Genomic DNA, 24,227 nt, shown 5'->3' with positions numbered 1-24,227 from the left:
GCAGCATGATACATCTTTACATTTTCTTCCTTTTAACTTTTACAAATTGCCAAGCCATTTAACTATGGAAAAGCAATAAATAATCTATAGATGTGTAGTCCTGAAATGGCCTCCTAGTCACACTTACTACCCAAAACTATCTGTGGATACTTAATATATAATCACTGGAGGACATAGGCCAATCAACAAGGGAAAAGGCCAGGGTGCTCCGTAGCAGAGCTCCAATACTGAATGACAGCTCTACAATTGCATGCTGGAAACCAAAGTGAGTTAAGAAATGTTTTCTTGAAATGTCTAACATGAAAATAGGGAGCAGAAGATCAGACAAGAAACATCCCTCTTAAATTACAGGCAGTAGCTGTACTCACAGGACATTTCCCATCTTTCAAAACAACTTGGGAGCTCTCTGTTAGCTACTGGAAGTTCTTCCCAAGAAAACAAATAGGATGCAGGTTAGAACTCACATTTGAGAACCTAGAAAGCAAGGTTGAAACCCTAGCAAATAAACTCATTATGATGGATAATAAATAGGGATGAATGGAAACTAAAACTAAATGAAAATCTATGGAGAAGATCAGAAATAATATGACAATGGAGGTCACTGCTAGAAAGAAAATGATGATGAAATGGGGGATATGGGATGATCACAGGACAAAGCAACTTAAAAACCAGATTAGTGCCAAGAACACTAGAATTCTGGGCTTTCGTCATCTGAGTGTTTTCAGGTCGTAGAAGGTGTCTCAGATACTGATAACTGGGCCTGATAGTGAAAGATGACCTGAAGTGTATAATGCATTGATACAGTAGTATAGGTAATATACTTGCACCATCTCCTTTCTGAAAACTGACAGGTACGGGAACTGTCCATCTCCTAGACTGACAGCTCTGTTTGGAATTTGTCAGCCAGGACTATACCCTAAACAACGCAGACTTATTCAGTCTTCCCAAATGTATGACATATGGGGATGCACCAACTATCCCCACCTAGGAGAGACTGCCTGACATCAACCCCAAAATGTTTGGGTTGGGGATGGGGGGGAGCAGAGTAGCAAATATTGCCTCCTGATCAGAGGCATGCCCTTCTCTGATTACCTCCTTCTCATGTTCTGCTAAGCTCTCCCCAACAGCTACGCAGCCCAATCAACAAGAGCTGGTCTGCTGGGCTTCAGGTTGTCAATATGCTGGGATTTGGCCTCTGGTATACAGTACTGTGAGAGCTGTAACAACTACATAGGTGTGAGTTTATGTTAATGTAAGACTATCTGGAAATTCTGAATTTCTAGCAAAATCAAAAGCAGTAAGCAGTGCTTTTTTTTTTTTTTTAGGGCTTGCTTTTATACTATGATCTCATTGAATCAACATTTCAGCAGGCAAAACTACCAAGCAGAAAAGTTGATGCTTTTGATCACTTCCAGAAATGCTTTGCAATTTTAAAATTACATCAGCAAAGAGTGGACACCAGCAGTTGTGATACATCAAAAGAATCTGATAAGGCAGAAGTCAAAGACTGGAAGGCAATCCGTGTAGATCTGGTTGTAAGCCCCTTTGAACAATATGCATATGCTCTGTTAGGTTGGTCTGGCTCCAGGGTAAGTAACTTTAAGAGCCACATTTTTTTTCTTTGAGCTACTAACCTATTTTTGTTGTTGCTGGACTATTCACAGTTGGTTGACTTTTAAAAATGTTCCTTTCTTCATATTTTTCTATTATCTTCTTCTTAACCAGTTATTAGGCAACCCATTATCCTAGCTAATGGTGACAGAGGCATCACTAACACTTATATGTTATTTGTCTTCTAAAAGAGTTAACATCTATTTTCCTTGAAGTTTAATTTCTAGGAATCATAAGCCCGATATTTGGTGCACCTACAACCTTCTGCCACTCCAGCACTGCAAAGGGTTTAACTGGCCATCTGGGCAAAGGGGAATTCCCCAGGTGGCAAAGACTTTAGGGTTTAATAACTATTTTATAACTTTAAAGTAAAATAATTTATTATTGGTACTGGTAGTTGATCTTGTGATTGATAGTTACTTTGCTAATTGGTAGCTGGTACTGTAATTGGTGCTATAATCGGTATAATATAAAAATTAAAAAATACAAAAATAATGAAATAAAATCACTATAAATTTCAAAATGAAAGGCAATTTCAAAACTAAAAATCAAAATGTTACATTCTGAAAAGGTTTCCAAATATTTCATTTAGATTTTCTTTTAAGAATTTTTGCCAAAATCAACACATTCCAACACAATGTCATTTTGTGATGTAAAAGTGTTCCATGGGCGAGTATTTGATTAGCTCTGCTCTACATCACTGCCCTCTGATGCCACTTATACTAGAATAAATAGCCCAATTCAGCATGTGGGGATGGGGAGACACATCTGGGACAGGAGCTGCTTATAAAGTCAATTTGCAGGGCTGGCCTCAGTCTCCACATGATTTAGAGCAGCTATTGGACTTCTCTAAGTGCCACTGATATAAGGTCCTGAATGGTCCTCAAATGAAGCTCCACTGCTCCCCATACCCTCCCCATCTCTGACAGGTCCCTGGCCTCCCTCCCCTGACACACCTCTTACAGCAGGCCAATAGTGGGGACGCACTAGTACAGGAGCCAACTGCAGTACACTTGTATCAGCAAAGAGTTCCCCTCTGACAGATGAATTCTATGCTGGGCTTTTGTGGCCCCATTGTGGCTTCTATGGATGGCAGCAGTGAAAAAGGGCTGCAACACAGAAGGCAATCTTTATATTATCTCAGTTTTACTTCTGTAGCTGTGTCCATGCAGGAAGTGCTAAGCAGGGTTAAGGGTGTTCAGGAATCCTGTAGTGAGATATGTGCTGTGCTAACTTCTGTCTAGTAGAAATTCAGTGCAGAGATAATTTTACCATCGAAAATACCTACTTTTCCCTTCCATGATCAACATTTTAAACTCAAAAGCCTATTTTGCTCCTATGTAAACATAAAAAGAAATTCAGTTGTTTATTAAAGAAAGAGAAGATTGACTGATGGATTTCCCCTTTAACTAACCATTTTAAAACTTTTTCAGAAAAGGCAATTGAAACATCAAATTATTTCCCTTGCTCACTTGTAAATCCTATTTCTAATCTCTGAACCTCCTGTAGCCAGTCCTTGAGATCTTAAATTAATCCTCTGTTTTGGGTTTATAGATTATATTTCATAGTTTCATAGATTCCAGGGCTGGAAGGAACCAGATTAAATAGTCTGACCTTGAGTATAACACAGGCCATAGAACTTCCCCAAAATAATTCCTAGAGCAGACCTTAAAACCTTGATTTAAAAATTGTCAGTGATGGAGAATCCACCATGTAAATTGTTCCAGTGGTTAATTACCCTCACTGTTAAAAATTTATGCATCATTTCCAGTCTGAATTTGTCTAGCTTCAACTTCTAGCCATTGGATCATGTTATACCTTTCTCTACTCAACTGAAAAGCTCATTATTAAGTATTTATCCCCCATGTAAATACTTATAGAATGTAATCAAGTCACCCCTTAACCTTGTCTTTCTGAACTTGTCAGGTCCTGCAGACTCAGACGCCCTCCCACTCGGAGTATTTGCCATGTGGAAAAGGTCTCTTTCCCCTCCCTCCCCAGGGATCATGCTCCTACACCACATTGCACCAAATTTGTGCCTTTGTCAATCACCATAAATGCCCTTAGGCAGGTACCCAGTGCTCTCTAAATGTCTCTACACCACTGAAAAAGCCTAAAATAACCAAGCCTTTCTTGATTTAGAAAAATGGGTTGATTAGCAAGCAAACTGTGGGAGTCTAGTATATGCTTAATTTAAACTATTTCTTGTTACAATGCTATACCATTAGTAAGGCAACTAGTATCAGGCAAAGCTAATATCATGTAGTATTGTATGTCAAAATAATATCCCTGTGAGTGTTTGTTCATTATGGGACTACCATGAGACTTAAGTTAGATCCATTAAATGAAACAGGTAATGTACGAATGAATGCCAGTTCATATTTCTGCATGTTATGTGTACAGTAATGTTGACCTGATAAACATCCTTATAAACAGTGAGTAGGCTTTTTCATACACACACATTTTAAAAGTAGTTTTAAATTGATCTAACTTACCTGGTACTTCAGTTGGTGAGAATAAATCTTTGTGCAGCCTCTGAAAACATTCATTTTATGAAGGTCTTGTTTAGCTGTACTGAATTTGTCCAGAATATGTCTCTTAGCAGAAGATGGTTGTTAATCATATCATTTTAAAATACATTCATTTATCATTTGGATTGGTATTCTAACACTTATGCATATTAAGCAACAAAGTGAGTATTCAATTTGGTTTGGAATAGTAATGTAACTTGTGTATTGTACAGCAATTTGAGCGTGACCTACGAAGATATGCCACTCATGAAAGGAAGATGATGTTGGATAACCATGCCTTATATGATAAGACAAAGGTACAGTTTGCTCTTTGAAATGAAGCTACAGTGTCATAATTTATAAGGATATATTTTCAGTTTGTTTATGCTACCCAAGTGCAGTGTATTCAGCTTGTAGATACCCATTATTTGAAGAATAAATCCTCTTTCCACAGAACCGTTTTTCATATTCATTGCCACTGAAACATAAAGGTTCCTTGACTATGGCCAAATTGTTCATGGCTCAATTCAAGATTGTGAGATATTTAAAGGTGGCTTTAAGCACATTTGCATTTTTCTGATTCTGGGCCATTCTCCTGTCACAAGTTAGAGCAGTCTTAAAGCTGCTTTAACTTGCACAGGCTTCTCAATGCCCCCAAAAGCACATATACTAGCTAAGGATCACAGTGGAGGCCCCCCAGCCTTACGTCCTCTTCCCTGCTATGTCCCCTTATACGGATCAAAGTGGATATCTGGAGCTAAAGTCACTATCGTAGCTGCTTTACTCCAGTAGAGGAGCTCTCAGGTACAGTGCTACTTTCCAGCAGTGCTGTGACACAAAGCAGACACAGCGTAGACCAGAATCAAAATAATTTCTTTTGATTGTTATGCATGTAGTGTGTGTGTGGGGGCGGGGGGATAGAGAGGGTGGAAAGACCATGCAGAGTCAAGCTAATTATGAATATCTATAGTTTTATTATCAAACAAACAAAATCCCTTTTTTTGAAAACACTTGCCTGTGATAATTTTTTAAAGCTACTCATACACTATTGCAAATATACCCTATAGCAAATATACTGTGATTTCTAATTAAACATAAGAGTGCTTAGAAGAGACTGTGACCATTTGAATCATTTTTGTTTTAAAAGGCAGTATTTTTCCACTCTATTCTGCATACTGTGTGAGATTGCTGTTTTATTCTTTTTATATTAATATTCATGAACACTTTGGCACTGGAGGTTTTATTGTGGCCCATTGCCTGAAATGTGATGCATGTCAGAGAATCCTATTTTTCAATATCAAGGGGTTATGTCAGGGGAGAACCCTGGATACTTTAATATATTTCCAAAGAGACTTTGACAGGAAAAGGCAGCATTAACACATAGGTCATGAATCAATTACATAGCTTTGCAGATGGGAACAAAAAGTAGAGATATTTCCTCTGGGGACTCATTACAAAGTTACACTGTGAAATTATTCTTCAGCCTTGATTTTTCAAGTGTATGCATGTACATAGTCTATGAATCATTGTATATGTCTATTGGGAGATATTGTACAATTTTAAAATTACTGTATTTTTTGAGTTCTGCAATTTTTGGGGGGGCATTTCATTAATCTTTCATGGATGTGAAAAATTCCCAAACTGAAAAATGAGAATTCCATACAACTTTACTGAAAACCCTCCTCTATAGGATCAGGAAAAAATGGCTATGGAAGGGAAGAGGATTTTAAAATGGTAGCCTAGGAAGAAGATGAGCAAATATTCAAATCCCCCAATTAAACCATCTATAGGGACAGATCCTAAGTGGATGTAAATGGACTTAACTTCATTGACTTCTATACTCCACTTTGATTTCTGGAGCTATAGCGATTTACACTAGTGGAGAATTGAGCCTACACTGTTGAGGTTCCATTCTCAGCCTCAGGGAAGCAAGAGTTTCTGTGGTGCACAACCAGGGAGGACAAGATATAACATATGCTCAAAGTCTTACAATATATCTACGGTTGCTGCATCAGTTACAAATTGTACACGCAGTTATAAACTGGGCCGATAACCTCCTAAGTGCAAAACTACAAATTTACAAATCCTTCCTCTGTATTTTGATACACTGTGTGTGGTGGATTAGTAAATTGGGGCTTGGTAGCACATCCATTTTGATCATGTTTTAACTTAGTTTCACTTACTTATATAAATCACAGCTTAGGTTACCTACATGTCTTATTCTTCAGAAAAGTTTAGGCCGAAATGAGTTTGGTAAAATGTGGTATTGTTGGACTTTTGCATTCTGCAGTAAAATGGATGATTATGGCACTGGCAATGCTGTGCTTACTTAAAACCACTCCTACAGACTGGGGTGGACCAGTTGTAAAGTCCTGTATGCCTATGACTGATGCCTTTTCTGATTATCTTCTCTTTGCCATCATAGCTGCACCTTTAACCTTAACTTTCTTGTTAAATTGTAGATGCTTATCTATATACCTTTTTCACATTTTTAATGACTGCTATCTGTCTGTACTGATCTGGTAAACTCGTATCTCATGTTCCTATAGCTTGATGTCTCTATGGGTATGTCTACAGTGGAACTGGAGGTGTAATTTCCAGTGCAGGTAGACATACCTGTGCTAGTTCTTATTGAGCTAATGTGCTAAAGATAGCCGTGTAGCTGAGGCTGCATGGGTGGCAGGACAGGCTATCCACACAGAGTACAATCCCATCTGAAATCTTACATATGTACCTGGGGCATGCCAATGAACCTTTATGTTTAAGTGGCAATGAATATGAAAGTAGTTGTTGTAGCTGTGATTTTTTTCAAATAATGGGCATCTGCAAGCCCCCTTCTGACTGAGTGTGGCATTGCAGGAGCTCCCTGCCTCAACTTCCCCTTCACCTGGGTTTTGTCTCTCCTGGAGAGTCACATGCTCAGTCCTACAGCTGCAATGCTCTGAGTTCAATGCCCTTTTTGGTAACAAAAGCCCAAATAAAACCAAAAATGCTTTTGCTGCACTTCAGCTCAACTTTTGGGCTCAGTTTCCAATCCCTTCTGGATTATTTTTCAGTCTATCTGACTCCTGGGCTCCTTCTCTGGAGCGCCCTCTCAATCTCCTGCAGATCTTGCTCAGGGTCCTCCACAGAACCATGACAGCTCTCTGGGGTTCCCCCCTCAAACTGACTTTTCTCAGCCTTTTTAAAGAAATCAGCCTGTTGATCAGAACCAGTTTGTGGAGGAGGGGAAGTAGGTAATCTAACACAGGTGTGGCTAAGCACAACTATCATGAACGGGCAAGCCAAAATGTGATTGGGCAGGTAGGCTGTCCAGCTGCCTGTCAAGCTGTGGCTACAGTGCTATTTTTAGTGCATTAGCCAGTGATGTTGGAACAAATTGTATAGTGGGGGTGCTGAAAGCCATTAAACAAAACTGTAAACCCTGTGTATGATGGAAACCACTTCAAGCCAGAGGGTGCTGCCACACCCCCACCACCTTTAGTTCCAGCACCCTGGGTGTTAGCTCAATCAGAGCTAGTTCAGGGATGTCTGCCTGAGCTGGAAATCACACTTCTAGCACCACTGTAGACATACCCTAAGAAATGCTTCTCTTGGGCAAAAGGTCCATCCCCAAGAACAGCTCCATCTTCTCTCTCTGCTGGAATCATAACTCCTTTGCCTCTGATGTCTATAACTCTAGCATTATCTATAACACTCAATTCTTTCTCCTCCTCATATATTTTGTGTCTTCAAATCTCCACCTCCTTGTTTATCTCATGTCTCAGTCACCTTAACAATACTGCTTTGGCTTGGTAATTCTCATCCATGCCTTCATTTCTCATCACCTTGACTTCTGCATCTCAAAGGCTCAGTTCTGTGGGCTCCAGCATGAGCACAAGGCTGCTGTCCACCTTCTCATATATAGTAATAATACCACTGCTGAGTGTTGATTGGCTGGAGTTTAGTGGGAGCAGGGTTCAGGAGCTATAATGCTTGCCTTAGCTTTGGAAGAATTGGTCTGGCCTGGGTTTAGTTTAGCTAGAGGACTGCTCCAGTTTTGGAAGACTTAGCCTGGGATTAAAGTTAGCCTAGAAGCCTGGTCTAAACAAGGGTCTAGTCTATCCTTGAAAGACTGATTGAGCAGAGAGACGTACCAGCCTAAAGATTTTGTTGAATCTGGACAAAGTCTTGTTCTAACTCTGGGAGCATTTACATTAGTTGGGAGCTACATTGTTATGAAGTTGCTATAGGAACTTTTTATAACTTACTTCAGTTTTGCTAGGACCTAAAAGTAAAAGTATATTTTTCTTATATATTTAATGCTCCAGAGTTTTTTTTCTGTCCCTTTTCTCCTTTATGGTAGGTGGGTCTAAAATCCACGATTCACACTTGTCAGACTATTATGTGATATAATGCTACTCTACTAACTCCCCATTCATTTTAAGATGCAATTTAAAGCCTCCTTACTATGTTTTAAACCAGTTCAAGGACTTGTTTTGCCCTACTTCTGCTTCCGCCACTCAGTAGCTTCCTCTGTGTGCTGCCTCGTCATGTGATCATTGGGGTGCAAGGGCCTTCCCCATTGTTTCTACTCTTGGCTGACGTGTATGATTGTTTTAGATGATGACACATTTCTGTTATTAGTATAATCTGATGTATGTTTGTACTAATGGCTGTGGCTACAGCTAGAGGTGTGATTTCCCCTGCTCACATACACATGCTTGCAGTAGCTCGATGGGGGCTAGCACGCGTATAAATAGCAGTTTAGCGCAGTAGCATGTGTAGCACCAGTGGAGGCATGGCTAAGCCGGGCCAAGTGTAAACCCACCTAATGCCAGTGGATAAGTACTTGGTATGTCTCAGCCGTCCCTCTGCTGCCCCTACCTGTATTACCACAGCTACAGTGCTATTTGTATTCAGGCTAGCTCTCATCGAGCTATGGCAAGTAGGTGTACATGAGCAGGGGAATCACGTGCCTAACTTGTAGTGTGGAAATAGCCTGTGTATGTATGTGGCCACAGATAGTTACTTTACCTGTAGGCAATCCTGGCACCTGTTTTCATTCTTATGTGAAGGAAATATAGTATAGATAATCTTAAGTATTTACAGAAAAGCTCATACATTTAGGCACAATAAATCCACAATAAAATTTGTGCAAAGGGTGCTCTTCTACTAAAAAAAAAAAAAAAAATGATATCATGTGTACTACTTTTTTGAGCCCTAAGGCCTGTGTCATAAACTTTGGAAACATCACCAGAAATGCACAGCAAAACAACTTATAACCTTGTGTCCATATGTGGAAGCTTTTGTGGATAATGCTTCTATACTGGCAGTCGTTATCAAAGAAAGCAAAGAGAAGAAGCTGTTGACATGTGGGGAGGGCTTTCATATGCAGACTGGCAAAATCTCTGGAGATCAACTTTACTTGCTCCTGCTTTCATTCTGCACTAAATTCATCATTGCTCTGTACACGTGTCCTATGTCTCATCAATTTGTAAGTGGGCACAATGCCATGATGACAGATTGGGATGAGTAGGCAACCAGACGATCATGCATGTGCGTCAGGTGTGTGGCACTGCAGGCAGCAATCCCACGTGGGAACAGTCAAATCATTCTTAGGGTTCATCTTAATTAACTGTAATTAATAGGATGTGCCACCAGTCTTCTGATCAATCTCTAGATTGGATTAACTCTTAAAAAGAGCAGCATAAAGAAGAAAGAAGATACATGGCTTATAAAAACCCGTTTCCTCGAAAATTTTCCAGCCAGCTCTAATAACTATATTTAAGATTCGGAGTTGCTTCCATGCTATGGTAATGGGGGGCCATGTACCTTACATGGATTGTCCCCCTACATTTTCTCCACTCTGGGTGTAATGTGGAATTACATGCCAATGATCTCTTCACTGTAAAGTTCAGCAAATGGAAACCATATTCCATGTCTTTCTGTGGAGTCAGGTACTAGGAACAAATTGTGCCCATGGCCAGATTTATACCTTGTGTGCCCCTAAGCACAGAATCTTCCAGATTCCCTCCCCACCTACAGCTGACCTCCGTGTTTTCCATAAACAATGAAATAAAAAGAAATATAAATGATAATTTAAATACAGTAGCACCTCAAAGATATGAACATCAGAGTTACGGACTTCCCAATCAAGGGGACACCCTGTGGAACCAGAAGTCCTCAATCAGGCAGAACTGCAGACAAAGAAACAGACACCCGCCTCCGCCCCAAATACTGTATTGCCCTGAGGTGGGTGTGCAGCCACAGGATGGAGGTGGGGTGGGGTCAGGGCTCTGGGCTTCTGACCCTCAGGAGCACTGGGGCTCAGGGCTTTAGATGGCGAGGTCAGGGGAGCGCTGTGGCTTTGTTCCCAGTTTCAGCCCCAGCTAAAGTCCCAAGCCCTTGCACTCCACCCCACCTCCCCACACTGAAGCAGGGAGTGGAGCTGTGGGGATCCCCAAGCCCTAGCGCACCCAGCAAGGCTGAAACTGGGAGTGGAGCTGTGGGGCTGAAGCCCCAACCCCAGTGCTTCCCCCAGGTCTAAAGCCCTGAGCTCCAGTGCTCTGCAAGGCAGAAGCCCTGAGCCCCACATCTGGGGCCCTGGCTCCCTAACAGTCAGAAGCCCTGACTCCCTGACCCCAGCCTGGAACCCTGACCATCCTACTCCACCCTGCGGTGGCAGCCCCAACTCCCCATGTGGTTGAAGTCTGTAACCTCTTCTTCAGACTTACGGAACATTTCAGAGTTATGGACAACCTCCATTCCCGAGGTGTCCTGAACGCTGAGGTTCTACTGTATTCATTTTTTAACTTTTAACCCACTTTTAACTTTTAGGTGCTCCTAGAATGCTGGTGCACCTAGGCACATGCCTACTGTGCCTAATTGGAAATCCGGCCCTGATTGTACCCAACATCTAAAGCTGCAGAGGGATCCTTAGAAGTGTAACTGATGCCATTCCACTGCATAAGGTGTAGGATTTGGGGGACAGGAGTAATGCATCCACTGTACAGTGCATAGTCCAGCTCCACAAAGGCCACCTGTGTCGCAGTGGCTAAGGGGCATGTACCATTTGTGCAGGATGAGACCGAGGGATGGGGCAAGAGGTTTCACTGCTGTGTGGATTCTCCAAGCCTTTCCTCCCTGCCTCATAGAGAGAGCACAATAGGGCTGGAGTAACTTGTGTTGAACAGTTCCACTGATTCATTGTGATCTGGTTAGGGGAGAAGGATTCCTCCCCTCCACCCACAATGATCCTCAGCACCCAGCCAAGATCCTCAATCTTGGTGCTGAGGACTGGATTCACCCTGTAGCATTTACATTTGGACTCAGATATTTGCCAGTATTGTCAAAATTACTTCTCTGACAATCATCTATCATTCCATTCATTACTTTCTGCAATTAGATAAAGTGCAGTATAATACTGTAAATAATTAGAATTGCTTTTTTTTGGTAAGAGAACAGATGGGATTCTTAATGTATAGTGTACAATAAACGGATTAAATTATCATCATATTAATGTTCCTGTAGCTAACATTGTAGAGGTTTTTTTTCCAAGCTCAGAGCTGTTTTCAAAAGTCACTGAAGTAGAAAGCAGTTATAAGTTTTATGTCCTGTGAAAATTTAAGATGTGGAATAGCAGCCTTAATGATTTCTATTGTTAAAGAAATATTGGGGGAAAATGACACACTATGCAGAGTACTGGATACGATTGATGACAGTTTTGTATTTAAAAACTATTGTGTGATTCTGAATTACATAAAATGTTATTAGTTTCTGAATAACAAGGAGGAGGTGTACTGTACATAACTACCACAAATAGCAAATTCCTAAGATTCCTGAGAACTCTTTCATGGGGCCCAATCTGATGAGATGCTGAATGCTAAGCATCTTCAGTGAGAACTAGCCGCAGTAGGAATGATTTGCAGCTAAGTGGCAAACTAATATAAATATGAAAAAGGGGAATGTGGGCTTTTTTCTTCCAAATTGCCAAGATAGTACATGCAGTAACTGCTATGAATGTTGCACATAACTTTATTCATGAAATCCCCAATTTCAGAATGTATCCCTATTCAGGAAAGTGCTTAATTGCTTTCTTGAATAAGGCCTAAACAATCTTCTTTTTTTTTTAATTTTAGTCCTCTTCCTAAGAGTTTATGATAGAAACCGCAAACAGTTATGTGGTTGGTATAATCCGCCTAAATAAAATACTTTCTATATTACACTAGATTCAATGTTCCTCTACTAGGAAAAGTTCTAAAAACATGAGCGCCATTATGTGACCACTGCATTATCAAATAGTAGTGACTGATGCACATTATTGGCCTAAGCCTGCAAGTAAGCTCTTCTTAACTTTTGAGGGTGACTTTAATCAGCCTTGGAATTTGTGGAAAAGCTATTAAAATTATTATTTCCCCTTTAAGAATACAACTTAGAAGAGAAATAATAGCCTTGTAATAGCTGTGCATGCTAAAAGTTTGCACATGGAAAGCTGTAACATTTCATTTAACATTGTTGATGATTCCCAAACTGTCCATAATGATGGTTAAGGAATGGAGGTCTGGATACTGTTGTGTGCCCGCTGTATTGTATAGGGCAGTATTGTTGACTACATAACTTTGTCCAACTGAATTTTTAAAATATTATATCTTAGTATTAAATCTTCATGCTTTTCAGTCTGGGTTTATGTAAAAGGCAAGAATGAAAAACGCAGCATAGTAGATAGTAACAGTATGTTCCTGGCATGATATCTGATGAACCTCAATTTTTTGCAGCTGGTGAACACAACAGAAGACTGTCAGGAGCATTTCTAGTTACTTTCTTTCTGCTTTCTAAAGCCAAAGAGTAGGGATCTATTATCGACCACCTGACCAGGACAATGATAGTGACAATGAAATGCTAAGAGAGATTAGAGAGACTATCAAAATAAAGAACTCAATAGTAGTGGGGGATTTCAATTATCCCCATATTGATTGGGTACATGTCACCTCAGGACGAAATGCAGAGACAAAATTTCTCAATACTTTAAATAACTGCTTCTTGGAGCAGCTGATACAAGAATCCACAAGGGGAGAGGCAATTCTCAATTTAGTCCTGAGTGGAACGCAGGATCTGGTCCAAGTAGTAACTATAACAGGACCACTTGGAAATAGTGACCATAATATAATAACATTTAACATTCCTGTGGTGGGAAGAACATCTCAACAGCTCAACACTGTGTCATTTCATTTCAGAAAGGGGAACTGTAAACGGGTCGTACTCACCGCTGCCGCGCCTCCTGCTGGTTGGGCTCTGAAATTCCCGCAGTTCTGCCCTGGAGCGCCCGCGGCAGGCTGGTGACCCGCCTGTTCGCAGGCCCCGGCGTCCCTCCCTGGACCCGGTGCCCCCTATCTATAATTGGGTCTCCCCCTCCCAGGGGAACCCCACGCTACTATCCCCACCTTGCCTCAGTAGTGGCTACTGACAGTCATGGTCTAGCCCCACACCCTGGGGCAGACTGCAGTATCAGCCCACTCATCACAGGCAAAGGGGGTTTGGACCTGCTGCTTTGTCCTACCCCTGGGTTGCCCTCTGCAACCCCCAATACCTATTGGCCCACTGCTAGGCCGCAGCCTGGGGCTTCCCTGACTAGAGCTTCCCTAGCTCCTCAGCCTGTCCCCCAGCCCTGCTTCCCTCAGGTATCTAGCCTCAGCCTCTAAGCAGCCAGGCCCATCTCTCTCTATAGCCAGAGAGAGACTCTCTGGGCTCTGGCTTCCCTGCTTCTTATAAGCCCCAGGGCTTCAGTTTGGGGCGTGGCCTCCAGCTGCAGCCACTTTCCCACTCAGCCCAGCTCTGTCAGGCCACTTTTAACCCCTTAAAACCCCGGAGCAGGGTCCACCCTGCTACAGGAACTATGAAAAAATGAGGAGGTTAGTTAAACAGAAATTAAAAGTTACAGTGACTAGTGAAATCCCTGCAAGTTGCACGGACACTTTTTAAAGACACCATAATAGAGGCCCAACTTAACTGTATACCCCAAATTAAAAAACACAGTAAAAAAACTAAAAAAGAGCCCCCGTGGCTTAACCACCATGTAAAAGAAGCAGTGAGAGATAAAAAGGCATCTTTTAAAAAGTAGAAGTTAGATCCTAGTGAGGTAAATAGAAAGGAGCATAAACACTGCCAAATTAAGTGTAAAACGATAATAAGAAATGCAAAAAAGGAGTCTGAAGAACAGCTAGCTAAAAACTCAAAAGGTAATAGCAAAATGTTTTTTAAGTACATCAGAAGCAGGAAGCCTGCTAAACAACCAGTGGGGCCCCTGGATGATTGAGATACAAAAGAAGCACTTAAAGACGATAGTCATTGCAGAGAAACTAAATGAATTCTTTGCTTCAGTCTTCACAGCTGAGGATGTTAGGGAGATTCCCAAACTTGAGCTGTCCATTTAAGGTGACAAATCTGAGGAATTGTCACAGATTGAAGTGTCATTAGAGGAGGTTTTGGAATTAATTGATAAACTTAACAGCAACAAGTCACCGGGACCAGATGGCATTCACACAAGAGTTCTGAAAGAACTCAAATGTGAAATTGCGGAATGATTAACTATGGTTTGTAACCTGTCATTTAAATTGGCTTCTGTATCCAATGACTGGAAGATAGCTAATGTAACGCCAATGTTTAAAAAAAAAAAGGGGGGGCTCTAGAGGTGATCCCGGCAATTACAGACCAATAAGTCTAACGTCAGTACCGGGCAAATTAATTGAAACAATAGTAAAGAATAAAATTGTCAGACACATAGAAGAACATAAATTGTTGGGCAAAAGTCAACATGGTTTCTGTAAAGGGAAATAATGTCTTACTAATCTATTAGAGTTCTTTGAAGGGGTCAACAAACATGTGGAGAAGGGGGATCCAGTGGACATAGTGTACTTAGATTTCCAGAAAGCCTTTGACAAGGTCCCTCACCAAAGGCTCTTACATAAAATAAGTTGTCATGGGATAAGAGGGAAGGTCCTTTCATGGATTGAGAAGTGGTTAAAAGACAGGGAACAAAGGGTAGGAATAAATGGTAAATTTTCAGAATGGGGAGGAGTAACTAGTGATGTTCCCCAAGGGTCTGTCCTAGGACCAATCATATTCAACTTATTCATAAATGATCTGGAGAAAGGGGTAAAAAGTGAGGTAGCAAAGTTTGTAGATGATACTAACTGCTCAAGACAGTTAAGACCAAAGCAAACTGTGAAGAACTTCAAAAAGATCTCACAAAACTAAGTGATCGGGCAACAAAATGGCAAATGAAATTTAATATGGATAAATGTAAAGTAATGCACATTGGAAAAAATAACCCCAACTATACACACAATATGATGGGGGCTAATTTAGCTACAACTAATCAGGAAAGAGATCTTGGAGTCATCGTGGATAGTTCTCTGAAGACGTCCACACAATGTGCGGCGGCAGTCAAAAAAGCAAACAGGATGTTAGGAATCATTAAAAAAGGGATAGCGAATAAGACGGAGAATATCTTATTGCCCTTATATAAATCCATGGTATGCCCACATCTTGAATACTGCATACAGATGTGGTCTCCTCATCTCAAAAAAGATACTTGCATTAGAAAAAGTTCAGAAAAGGGCAACTAAAATGATTAGAGGTTTGGAATGGGTCCCATCTGAGGAGAGATTAAGGAGGCTAGGACTTTTCTGCTTGGAAAAGAGGAGACTAAGGAGGGGATATGATAGAGGTATATAAAATCATGAGTGCTGTGGAGAAAGTGAATAAGGAAAAGTTATTTACTTGTTCCCATAATATAAGAACTAGGGGCCACCAAATGAAATTAATGGGCAGCAGGTTTAAAACAAATAAAAGGAATTTCTTCTTCACACAGTCAACCTGTGGAAATCCTTGCCTGAGGAGGTTGTGAAGTCTAGGACTATAACAGCATTTAAAAGAAAACTAGATAAATTCATGGAAGTTAAATCCATTAATGGCTATTAGTCAGGATGGGTAAGGAATGGTGTTCCTAGCCTCTGTTTGTCAGAGGGTGGAGATGGATGGCAGGAGAGAGATCACTTGATCATTACCTATTAGGTTCACTCCCTCTGGCGCACCTAGCATTGGCCACTGTCGGTAGACAGGATACTGGGCTGGATGGACCTTTGGTCTGACCCAGTATGGCCATTCTTATGTTCAAATTCCCAGTGCAAATATGTCCCCTTTTCAGCTTTTCTCCTCCTCCTGTATTTTTTTTTCCTTTAGATGTCATGATTACTTGAGACGAAGTGAGTGAAAATATATTTTTTCCTTCTGGGTTTATGTTTAGTAGAGTAAAATACTGTCCCATTTGAAGTCAATGGGAGTTTTGCCACTGATTTCAACTGGGGCCAGGATTTCATCCCAAATCTTGTCTTTCCTTTTTCAATATATCTGCCTGTCACTACATTTGAGGAAAATTAAGGAGACTTTTGGAAGCTTCCAAGGGAGATGCAGTGTGTAACTGAGAGGACAGTTTAGCTCAGTGTTAGGAAAAGAATCGCCAGTCTGAATGATTTGGGAATATTGAGCAGGTTGTATAGTTATTTAAAAAAAAAAAGAGAGAGATTAAATTGATGCCATACTATCCCTGTATTTCTGGAAAACACAGGGTACATTAGCTATACTTGTTCTTTGGCAAGATACCTAGTAACCTTAATCATATGAATCATTGGAAAGAGCTCAGAAGAAAGATGTTTATGCTATTATATATTCATTTTATTACATAAATATCTACAGCATTCATATATGTGTGTTTAGCTATAATGTTAAACAGCTATATTTTAAAGTCAGTTTTCTTGCTGCAGCATCTGAGAATGTTTATTTCATGCCATCTTTTATTATAGGGAATGTCTGCAGTAGTTTACTTGCAGAGTTAAACAGATTCTTTAAAAACTGGATGTTAGTCTTATGTTGGCAGATGCTATGTTAAAATTATGAGGATATAACAGAGAGACAGTCAGCCTGGAGAACATCCTGATGAATTAAACATGCTACAGCTGCAAAGTTTGCTTTAGATGTTTGCAATAATGACTGGATTAAAAAAAAACAGGAGTACTTGTGGCACCTTAAAGACTAACAAGATAAAGTAAACATAAAGATCCAGAGTTTATATTGATTTCCAATGTGATCAGTGTTGTTCACATAGTCATTGCTACAATTGAACACTGAATCATTGTAAACAGATGCACATACTTTCATTTACTAAATGCTTCCAATTCTCTTATCACTTTTGGCAAAATAGCAATTACACATGTGACTCCGGGGATTAGTTTTTCTTTGCACCTGGTGTGTTTTAGAAATTAAGAACTAAAATAATCTGATTTTTTTTCCTGATAGATAAAAAAAGATCATGCATTTTCTTCCACATAAGTGCCACTTAAATAATGTTCTCTTGTTATCTTAAATGTCTAGTAAATAACATGTGATGAGTCACATTTACAAAGCCAATTTGTAAATCCACTTGCATACAAAACTAATCAAGTTATTGTGTAAACAGTATTTTAGGCATTTAGCCCTTTATAACAAACAACAGACTGCATGTCCATCACAAAATACAAATGTGCAACCTAACCTTGGTCTCCTTTGATTGGTGTGTTTTCTGAATAGCACAATGAATCCTAGGTTAATACTGAAAGGAAATGGCTTTCAAGTTGTGCAAATATCTGCTCATCCCAAACATTTTGACTATTTTTCTTTACTAATGCCAACTTCTAGTGCTAATTTTGTGGTACCTCGCTTCAATTATTACTTGGTAATTTGTAAGATTACTTAAATGTATAATAATATAAACCGAGCAGAGCTATATTGCATAAAATCCAGACCTCCACGTACCTTTCTGCTGTTAGTCATTCAGATGAGACTTTATTAAAGCAAACAGAATAGGTCAGCCTAACAGTATTTGACAAAGCAGGGCTACTGTAAATATTATGTTCTTCAGGCAAAACAAGAATAAAACTAAATTGAAAGACCAACTAACCCTTAATAATAAATTTCAATGCCTTTGTGACAAAGAATAGATTGTCAGAGAACTATATGGGGATGTAAGTGCACAAGTCCTGATATTTTTAATGGAAATTATATTCCTCCTGTATAACAGTTCTTTACTGAACATGCTAAAACTTACCTGTGGGTGTTCGCAGGGAATTTGAAAGTTCCCCTTCCCCTTAGTATGCCCAGAAATAAAACTTTTTAAAGTTCTTCTCCTCCTTCTCCTGGTGCTAATTCATAATTGGCTTTCTGCACTTGTCATACAGGGTTTTTAATTATGAAAACACTAAGAGGTGGACATTAAATTTTGTTCCTTATGTTAAAACTAGCCTTATATATTGCATCAATATTTTGATTTTATGCAGGATTTTTTTTATTTAATACATAACACTTGATTATTTTCAAACAAAATTTCATGGATAGTATTAATTTACTCTTGGTATGTTATTTTTCAAAATGTTAAATGCCAAGAGTGTTGAACACTCTTTTAAACTGGTATTCAGTCTTTATTTCTCCTTCACTACAAGTACATACAGTAGTATTATATGTAGGCACAAATAGTATGTACTGTGTGCGCACATATGAAGAGGAGGAGAGGTGATACCTTAGGCCTGCAGATGTTTTGTTAATCTGGGTTTTAAGGCACAGTAACAGGACAAGTACCTGGTACATTCCAATATTAGCATAATTAATCTATTTTACACAGTGAAACTACTTCCTGTGATTATTCAGAGATATAATACTAACAAATCTGTTACTATAGCCCTGGACAAAAACTTTCAGCTGTAGTATTTCTGATTAAGAATAGAGGACATGTCCAACTGTAGAATGAAATGAGAATTTATCATACTGGCTTCTCTGACTTTCAAAATTTATTCATGCCTAGAATTATGAGAATAACTTCCACTGCAGTATTTTGCATCAATACTATTACGCATGATTTTGCCTGTGGGCATTGAGTCAATGGGTAATGCTTGCAATACTGCTTTTTCAATCATGGTTTGTTATAATGTCATTTCAAAGAGTCATTTTTCCCCTCTGACTTATTTGTCATCTTATTTGTAGCTAGATTAGAAATAGATTAGTTCTTATTTAAGCATGCACAGTGATGTGAATATTACTACAAAAATATCAGTTAAACATGAAATTTACATTCCTAGCATAACATAATGTCAAAGGCACTTCTAATGATTTGCCAATGAAAGTTGTTATGATATTATCAAAGAGAGAATGCACAGCACATGCACAGTACTGTGGGATATTACTATTGCGCTTAAGGAATACTTCACATAACGCAATTAGTACTGTGATAGTCTATAATTGTCATGGAATTGTACTCATGATGGCCTCATTGTTCATAAAGGTATGCAAGATTCAGAATTAAAGATGTTTCTTAATGGAAATTCACATTTAATAATTGTTTAGGGCCTGATCTTGGCACATTTTTCTCACCAAGTTATATCTTACTGTGAAGGTAGTCTCACTAATTATTAGTGGAGTATGGAATTGTACTACTCAGGGTGAGTAAGGGTGGCAAACTCAGGTCCTTAATAGGGCTGGCCAGGAAACCAGAATTAATGTTTCATAAAACATTTTGAGCTTTCAATATTTGTTTTCATTCCAGGGCAGAACAAAACTGACACCTTCTGAAATTTTTCATGAAAAAATGAGAGGGCAAGATAAATATTTCAGAACAGTTTAATAGTCCAGCGGTTAAAGCACTCACCTGGGATGTGGGAAATCTGCTCTGCTCTTCCTAATACAAACCAAGGACTTGAAGCAGTGTTCCCAGAACCCGGGTGAGTGCCCTAGCCACTGGGCTATTGGCTATTCTGGGGTTTTGACCAGATCGTCCATCCTGGATCTGAAAAACCTTCCTGACTAAAGTTTTTCTGAAAACTGTGTGTTTCTGTGTAAAGATTTGGTTCAGACAAATCCACATTTTTGATAAATATATATATATATTTGAAAAGTTCCCAACCAACTCTAGTTCTTAGAGAGGTTTGCTTTTCATTTTATTAATTCCAGTTTTTCTACCATGGGAGATAATTGCTGCATAAAATTAACTGATATTTACTATGAATGTCAGCATTGTGTCTAGTTTTCAATGATAATCATTTTACTGAGCTTTATTTTTAATTCCTAGGGTTTTTTTTCTGGTATTGACAACATATCTACAGTTTGATAAAGGAATGAGTCATTTAGTTTGCTGAAGAAGGTTCTAATTATGAAGGTATTTGTTACAGTCACACCTGAAGAGGAGGATTTAGCCAATTGTTACAAAGCTTTAATCACCATTTTAGAAAAACAATAATGACTTGCAGAAAGTGCTGTTAAAACTTGCACTTCATAGAAAGTTGGAAGGCACTTTTCTATAATTGCTTTACATAATTTTATGTCATTTGCAACTAGAGTAAAACTGTGTCAAACTTAACTTTGTTGGAGCTCTGACTTGATTGTTTTCTACCACAAAACTACAGTATCTTAAAAGTAAAAGGAAAGATGGTAGCTGGTTACATGAGCCATATTTCCAAAGTTTAACCTTCAGCTCTAAGGATATCTGAACAGTAGAGCTAGAGGAGATCTCACATCCATCTTCTGGAAGAAAATGGAGTCATAGACATGAAGGAACTTTGTAGGTGGTCATGACCAACCATATATTTCTATGACCAAAACCTGCCATAGAAGTCAGTGGGAATGTTATCTGATTATGGCTGGTAGGATTACACCCCTCTTCAGTATATTATTATTTAAGGTTTGTACAGGTGCCTAGCACCGTAACATAAAATGAAATCCTAGTCTCTGCCTCAAAGAGCATGATAGTCTAGGGTTCAAATTATGCCTGATAGGCTCTGGCTTAAGTAGAAGGCAGCATGAAGCTGCATATCCAGGGAAGCTCTTCAGTTATACATGAGGGAGCCATAAACAAATGTTCATAATAATACCATCAGGAAACGTATCCTTATTCTTACCCAAATGTACTGCCCTTTGGGTTAGGAAAATATAAATTTGCTGAGATGCATGTTTGATCAACACAGTCTTCCCCTTCTTGATATCATTTACTTTCTAGTATTTTACAGTTTTCATACAGTGCTCTCATGTGGTTTCTTTAAGATATGTAGGTTAGAACCTTCAGAGCTGTTGCACAGGTGCAGCTCATGGCTTAGTTAACAATTCACAGGTGTCAGCAAGGGCACTGTTTGGTCTGCAGGATATTACTGGTGATGACATGCAAGAAGCAAAACTCAGCTTGACTTTTGGATCCCAGAATGACTTTGTAGGGATATATGCAGTGTTGCTGTAACTGTGTTGGTCCCAGGATAATAGAGAGATGAGGTGAGGTAATGTCTTTTATTGGACCAACTTCTGTGGAGATAGACTAGTGTTGGGGCTTACACAGAGCTCTTCTTCAGGTCTGGGAAGTAAGAGAAAAAACGTCTTGTGAAGTAAGCATATTGGAGCTGGAAGAGATTGAGACACGATAAACTTACAACCCCACAATGCTATTTTTACAGAGTCACCTTGCAGAGTTGAACCATGCATATAACCCTTTCTTCTAGGGCTAATGAACCCAGTCAGATAGAATCAATGAGGAGTCCGGTGGCACCTTAAAGACTGGACTTTATGGATACAGACTAATATGGCTACCCCTCTGATACTTGACAATCAGATAGAATATGCATATTGTGTCCAATCTGTAACAGAACGCTTCCTGTGATGTGAAGAAATTTCTTCCACTTCCCTCCCCATCATTTATTGTGTCCACCCCATCATTTCTTGATTTTATCTGGAAGCCGAGGTAGACATGCTAAAATACTGTGAATGTCCAGCTTCATGAGATTCTAGTCTGGTCTTATAGATAGCTGAGCCAAGGAGTTGGGAAGCATCTAACTGAATCGCTAAACCTTTTGAAGTTAGGCTATCTTCTCTACTTTCTTTAGTCTTACCTTCCCAGCTCATTATCTGTGTTTCACTGGCTTGTGAAATGACATAGTAACACACTAGAGGCCAATAATTGTTCCCAGTATAATAAAATCCACTGTATATAGAAAAATTACTACTTCTTTATGATTGCTTTACTGGGCTGTGTCTATGGGCGTATAGTTACATATAGTTTACTTTTTTTGCCACAGCTGTGTATTATGAGTTTATATTTAATCTGTCCCCCAGTATTGCCCTCCTCAGTCCAAATTTTTTCCTATTGTATTCTCTTACTAACATTCTCCCTTTTTGAACTTTTCATTAATGTTAGTCTTTCGTAAGTGCTTTTTTTGGTGGGGGGGGGCAGAACTCAAGTTCCCCAGGCTCCTGAGTCTAGGATAAGTTTAATTGAAATCAATATTCAACAAGAAAATAATCATTCCAAAGTGCTATTTTGAAACTCATAAAACTTGAATGTCAATAAATGGAATGTCCAATTATTTGTGCCGTGGACTTTGGTTAATGTTTTATCACTCGGTCCATATAGCCTGATTGCCTCTGTTCCAAGTGACCCTTCTCTGGGAACGGGAAGTGTGTGCAGCAGATATTGAACATATGTTCTCTCCACCCTTCCTTTTCTCTCTCAGGTACTCCTTCAGAGTCAATCTGTTTGACAGTAGTGCTTGCCTCCTCGTATCTAAAACCTCCTAGTCAGCTCTATGCTTTGGTCTGGCTTGGAACATTACCTTTTTTTTTTTTTTTGAAGGAACACTGTTCTTGCCAGAGGTTGACTTTTCTGTCACCTCAGTGTTTAATGGTTTTCATGCTTGCTCTTGGTTGTGAGCCTAATGGGGGCTTGTGATGCAGAACAGGCCTCTGAGGTGAACAGCAGAAGTCTGCTTACTGGCTTTCAGGAGGCTTATTTGCTAGGGTTCACGAAAAGGCCATGCAGTTCATGGCAGTCTAAAGAAAAAGGCTTTCACATTTTTCCCAGTTAATTGACTTTTAATTATTTTGCAATGACAAAACATGGGTGGCAGTGTAATTTTTGGCTTCCCTTTGACAAGTGTTTACAAGGGGTACAGCAATCTGTGATTACATCATGTCATGTAGTTGTAACAGTTTGTTGTTATCTGCATCTCTTCTGGGAATTTTTTCACCACTAGACACAATGGCAAGTATTGATACCTTATCTCGTGGGTCATTTTTTTCTTTTTTGCTGTAATTTTTTAGGCTGACCAAGTTTGTATGACTAGAAAAGCAGCCTGATTGTATTTTCTTTAAAAAATTGGAACAGGAATTAAAAAATATTCATATATAGTGTAAAGCAAGAAATGTTGAAAATATCATTTTTTTTTTATTCTGTTGTTCCAAGTGAGGGGTAATCAACAGGCAGACCGTGGGCCAAATCCGGACCACCAGATGCTTTTGACTGGACCACAAAATCTTTTTATTTACTATTTGCTGTTTTGTTTTTATTTTCTTCCCTGGAGTCTGGACCTTGACTATACCTTGACCAAGAAATTTGGACCTTGGCAAAAAAAAAAATTGACTACTCCATATCTACAGTTTTGTAAAGCCAAATGCATGTACAAACTTTTTCTTATTTTCTTGTCCGATCTCCCCTTATATACTCCTTGCTACAGTGTTGTCCATGGTAGGCAACTAAATTATTATAACAGTTCCATTCTCACTGTTGTTCTTGAAGCTATCCTTCATCGTGCTCCATTTGTGATTCTTTCTCCAAAAAGAAAGACACAGAAATCAAGATCTTTTGCCTTCCAGCTCCCAAAACATAACTTCTTACATGAGAGAGCATTTTTCACTGCTCTGTGGCATATTGTTTTTACTGTACTCTATTTCTCTCTGTCTAGTGGATTTGTATATTGTCAATCCTGGGAACATTCATTTGGCTCTCAAAATATGAAATAACCGGAATTGCATTAGTATAACTGGCGTGCGTGCACACACACACATAATAGGTTTGTACCCAAGAACTGTTTCTAATTTCTGGTAGGCAAAAATCCTCTTAGCAAAATGGAACCCTCAAATTATTCCCCCCCCCCCCACAAAAGGGGCCAAAAGGATGCTGGTTTAATTTTATATGTGAAACTTTTCACCCAATTTTGTTAACTGCTAAGATAATCGAAAAGTGTCTGTTTCTTGGTCTGTTTTTAACTTTTACCCTCCAGCAAATCT

At 39.4% G+C, this 24,227-nt stretch overlaps 1 protein-coding gene across 4 annotated transcripts in view; it reads left to right on the top strand.

Moving 5' to 3' along the window:
• The window catches only part of DNTT (DNA nucleotidylexotransferase), a 212,132-nt gene that overhangs the window by 174,287 nt on the left and 13,618 nt on the right, over positions 1-24,227 (top strand). For all 4 annotated transcript variants that reach the window (XM_039482983.1, XM_039482981.1, XM_039482982.1 and 1 more), the window contains 2 exons: positions 1,326-1,589; positions 4,355-4,438. In XM_039482983.1, the coding sequence (XP_039338917.1) occupies positions 1,326-1,589; positions 4,355-4,438 (348 nt within the window). The remainder of the gene's footprint in view (positions 1-1,325; positions 1,590-4,354; positions 4,439-24,227) is intronic.

This window comes from Mauremys reevesii, linkage group 7 (assembly GCF_016161935.1).
Source record: "Mauremys reevesii isolate NIE-2019 linkage group 7, ASM1616193v1, whole genome shotgun sequence".
In the NCBI taxonomy this organism is placed as follows: domain Eukaryota; kingdom Metazoa; phylum Chordata; order Testudines; family Geoemydidae; genus Mauremys; species Mauremys reevesii.
Note: the sequence above shows the minus strand (reverse complement) of the source record. Positions and strands in the feature narration are given on the sequence as shown.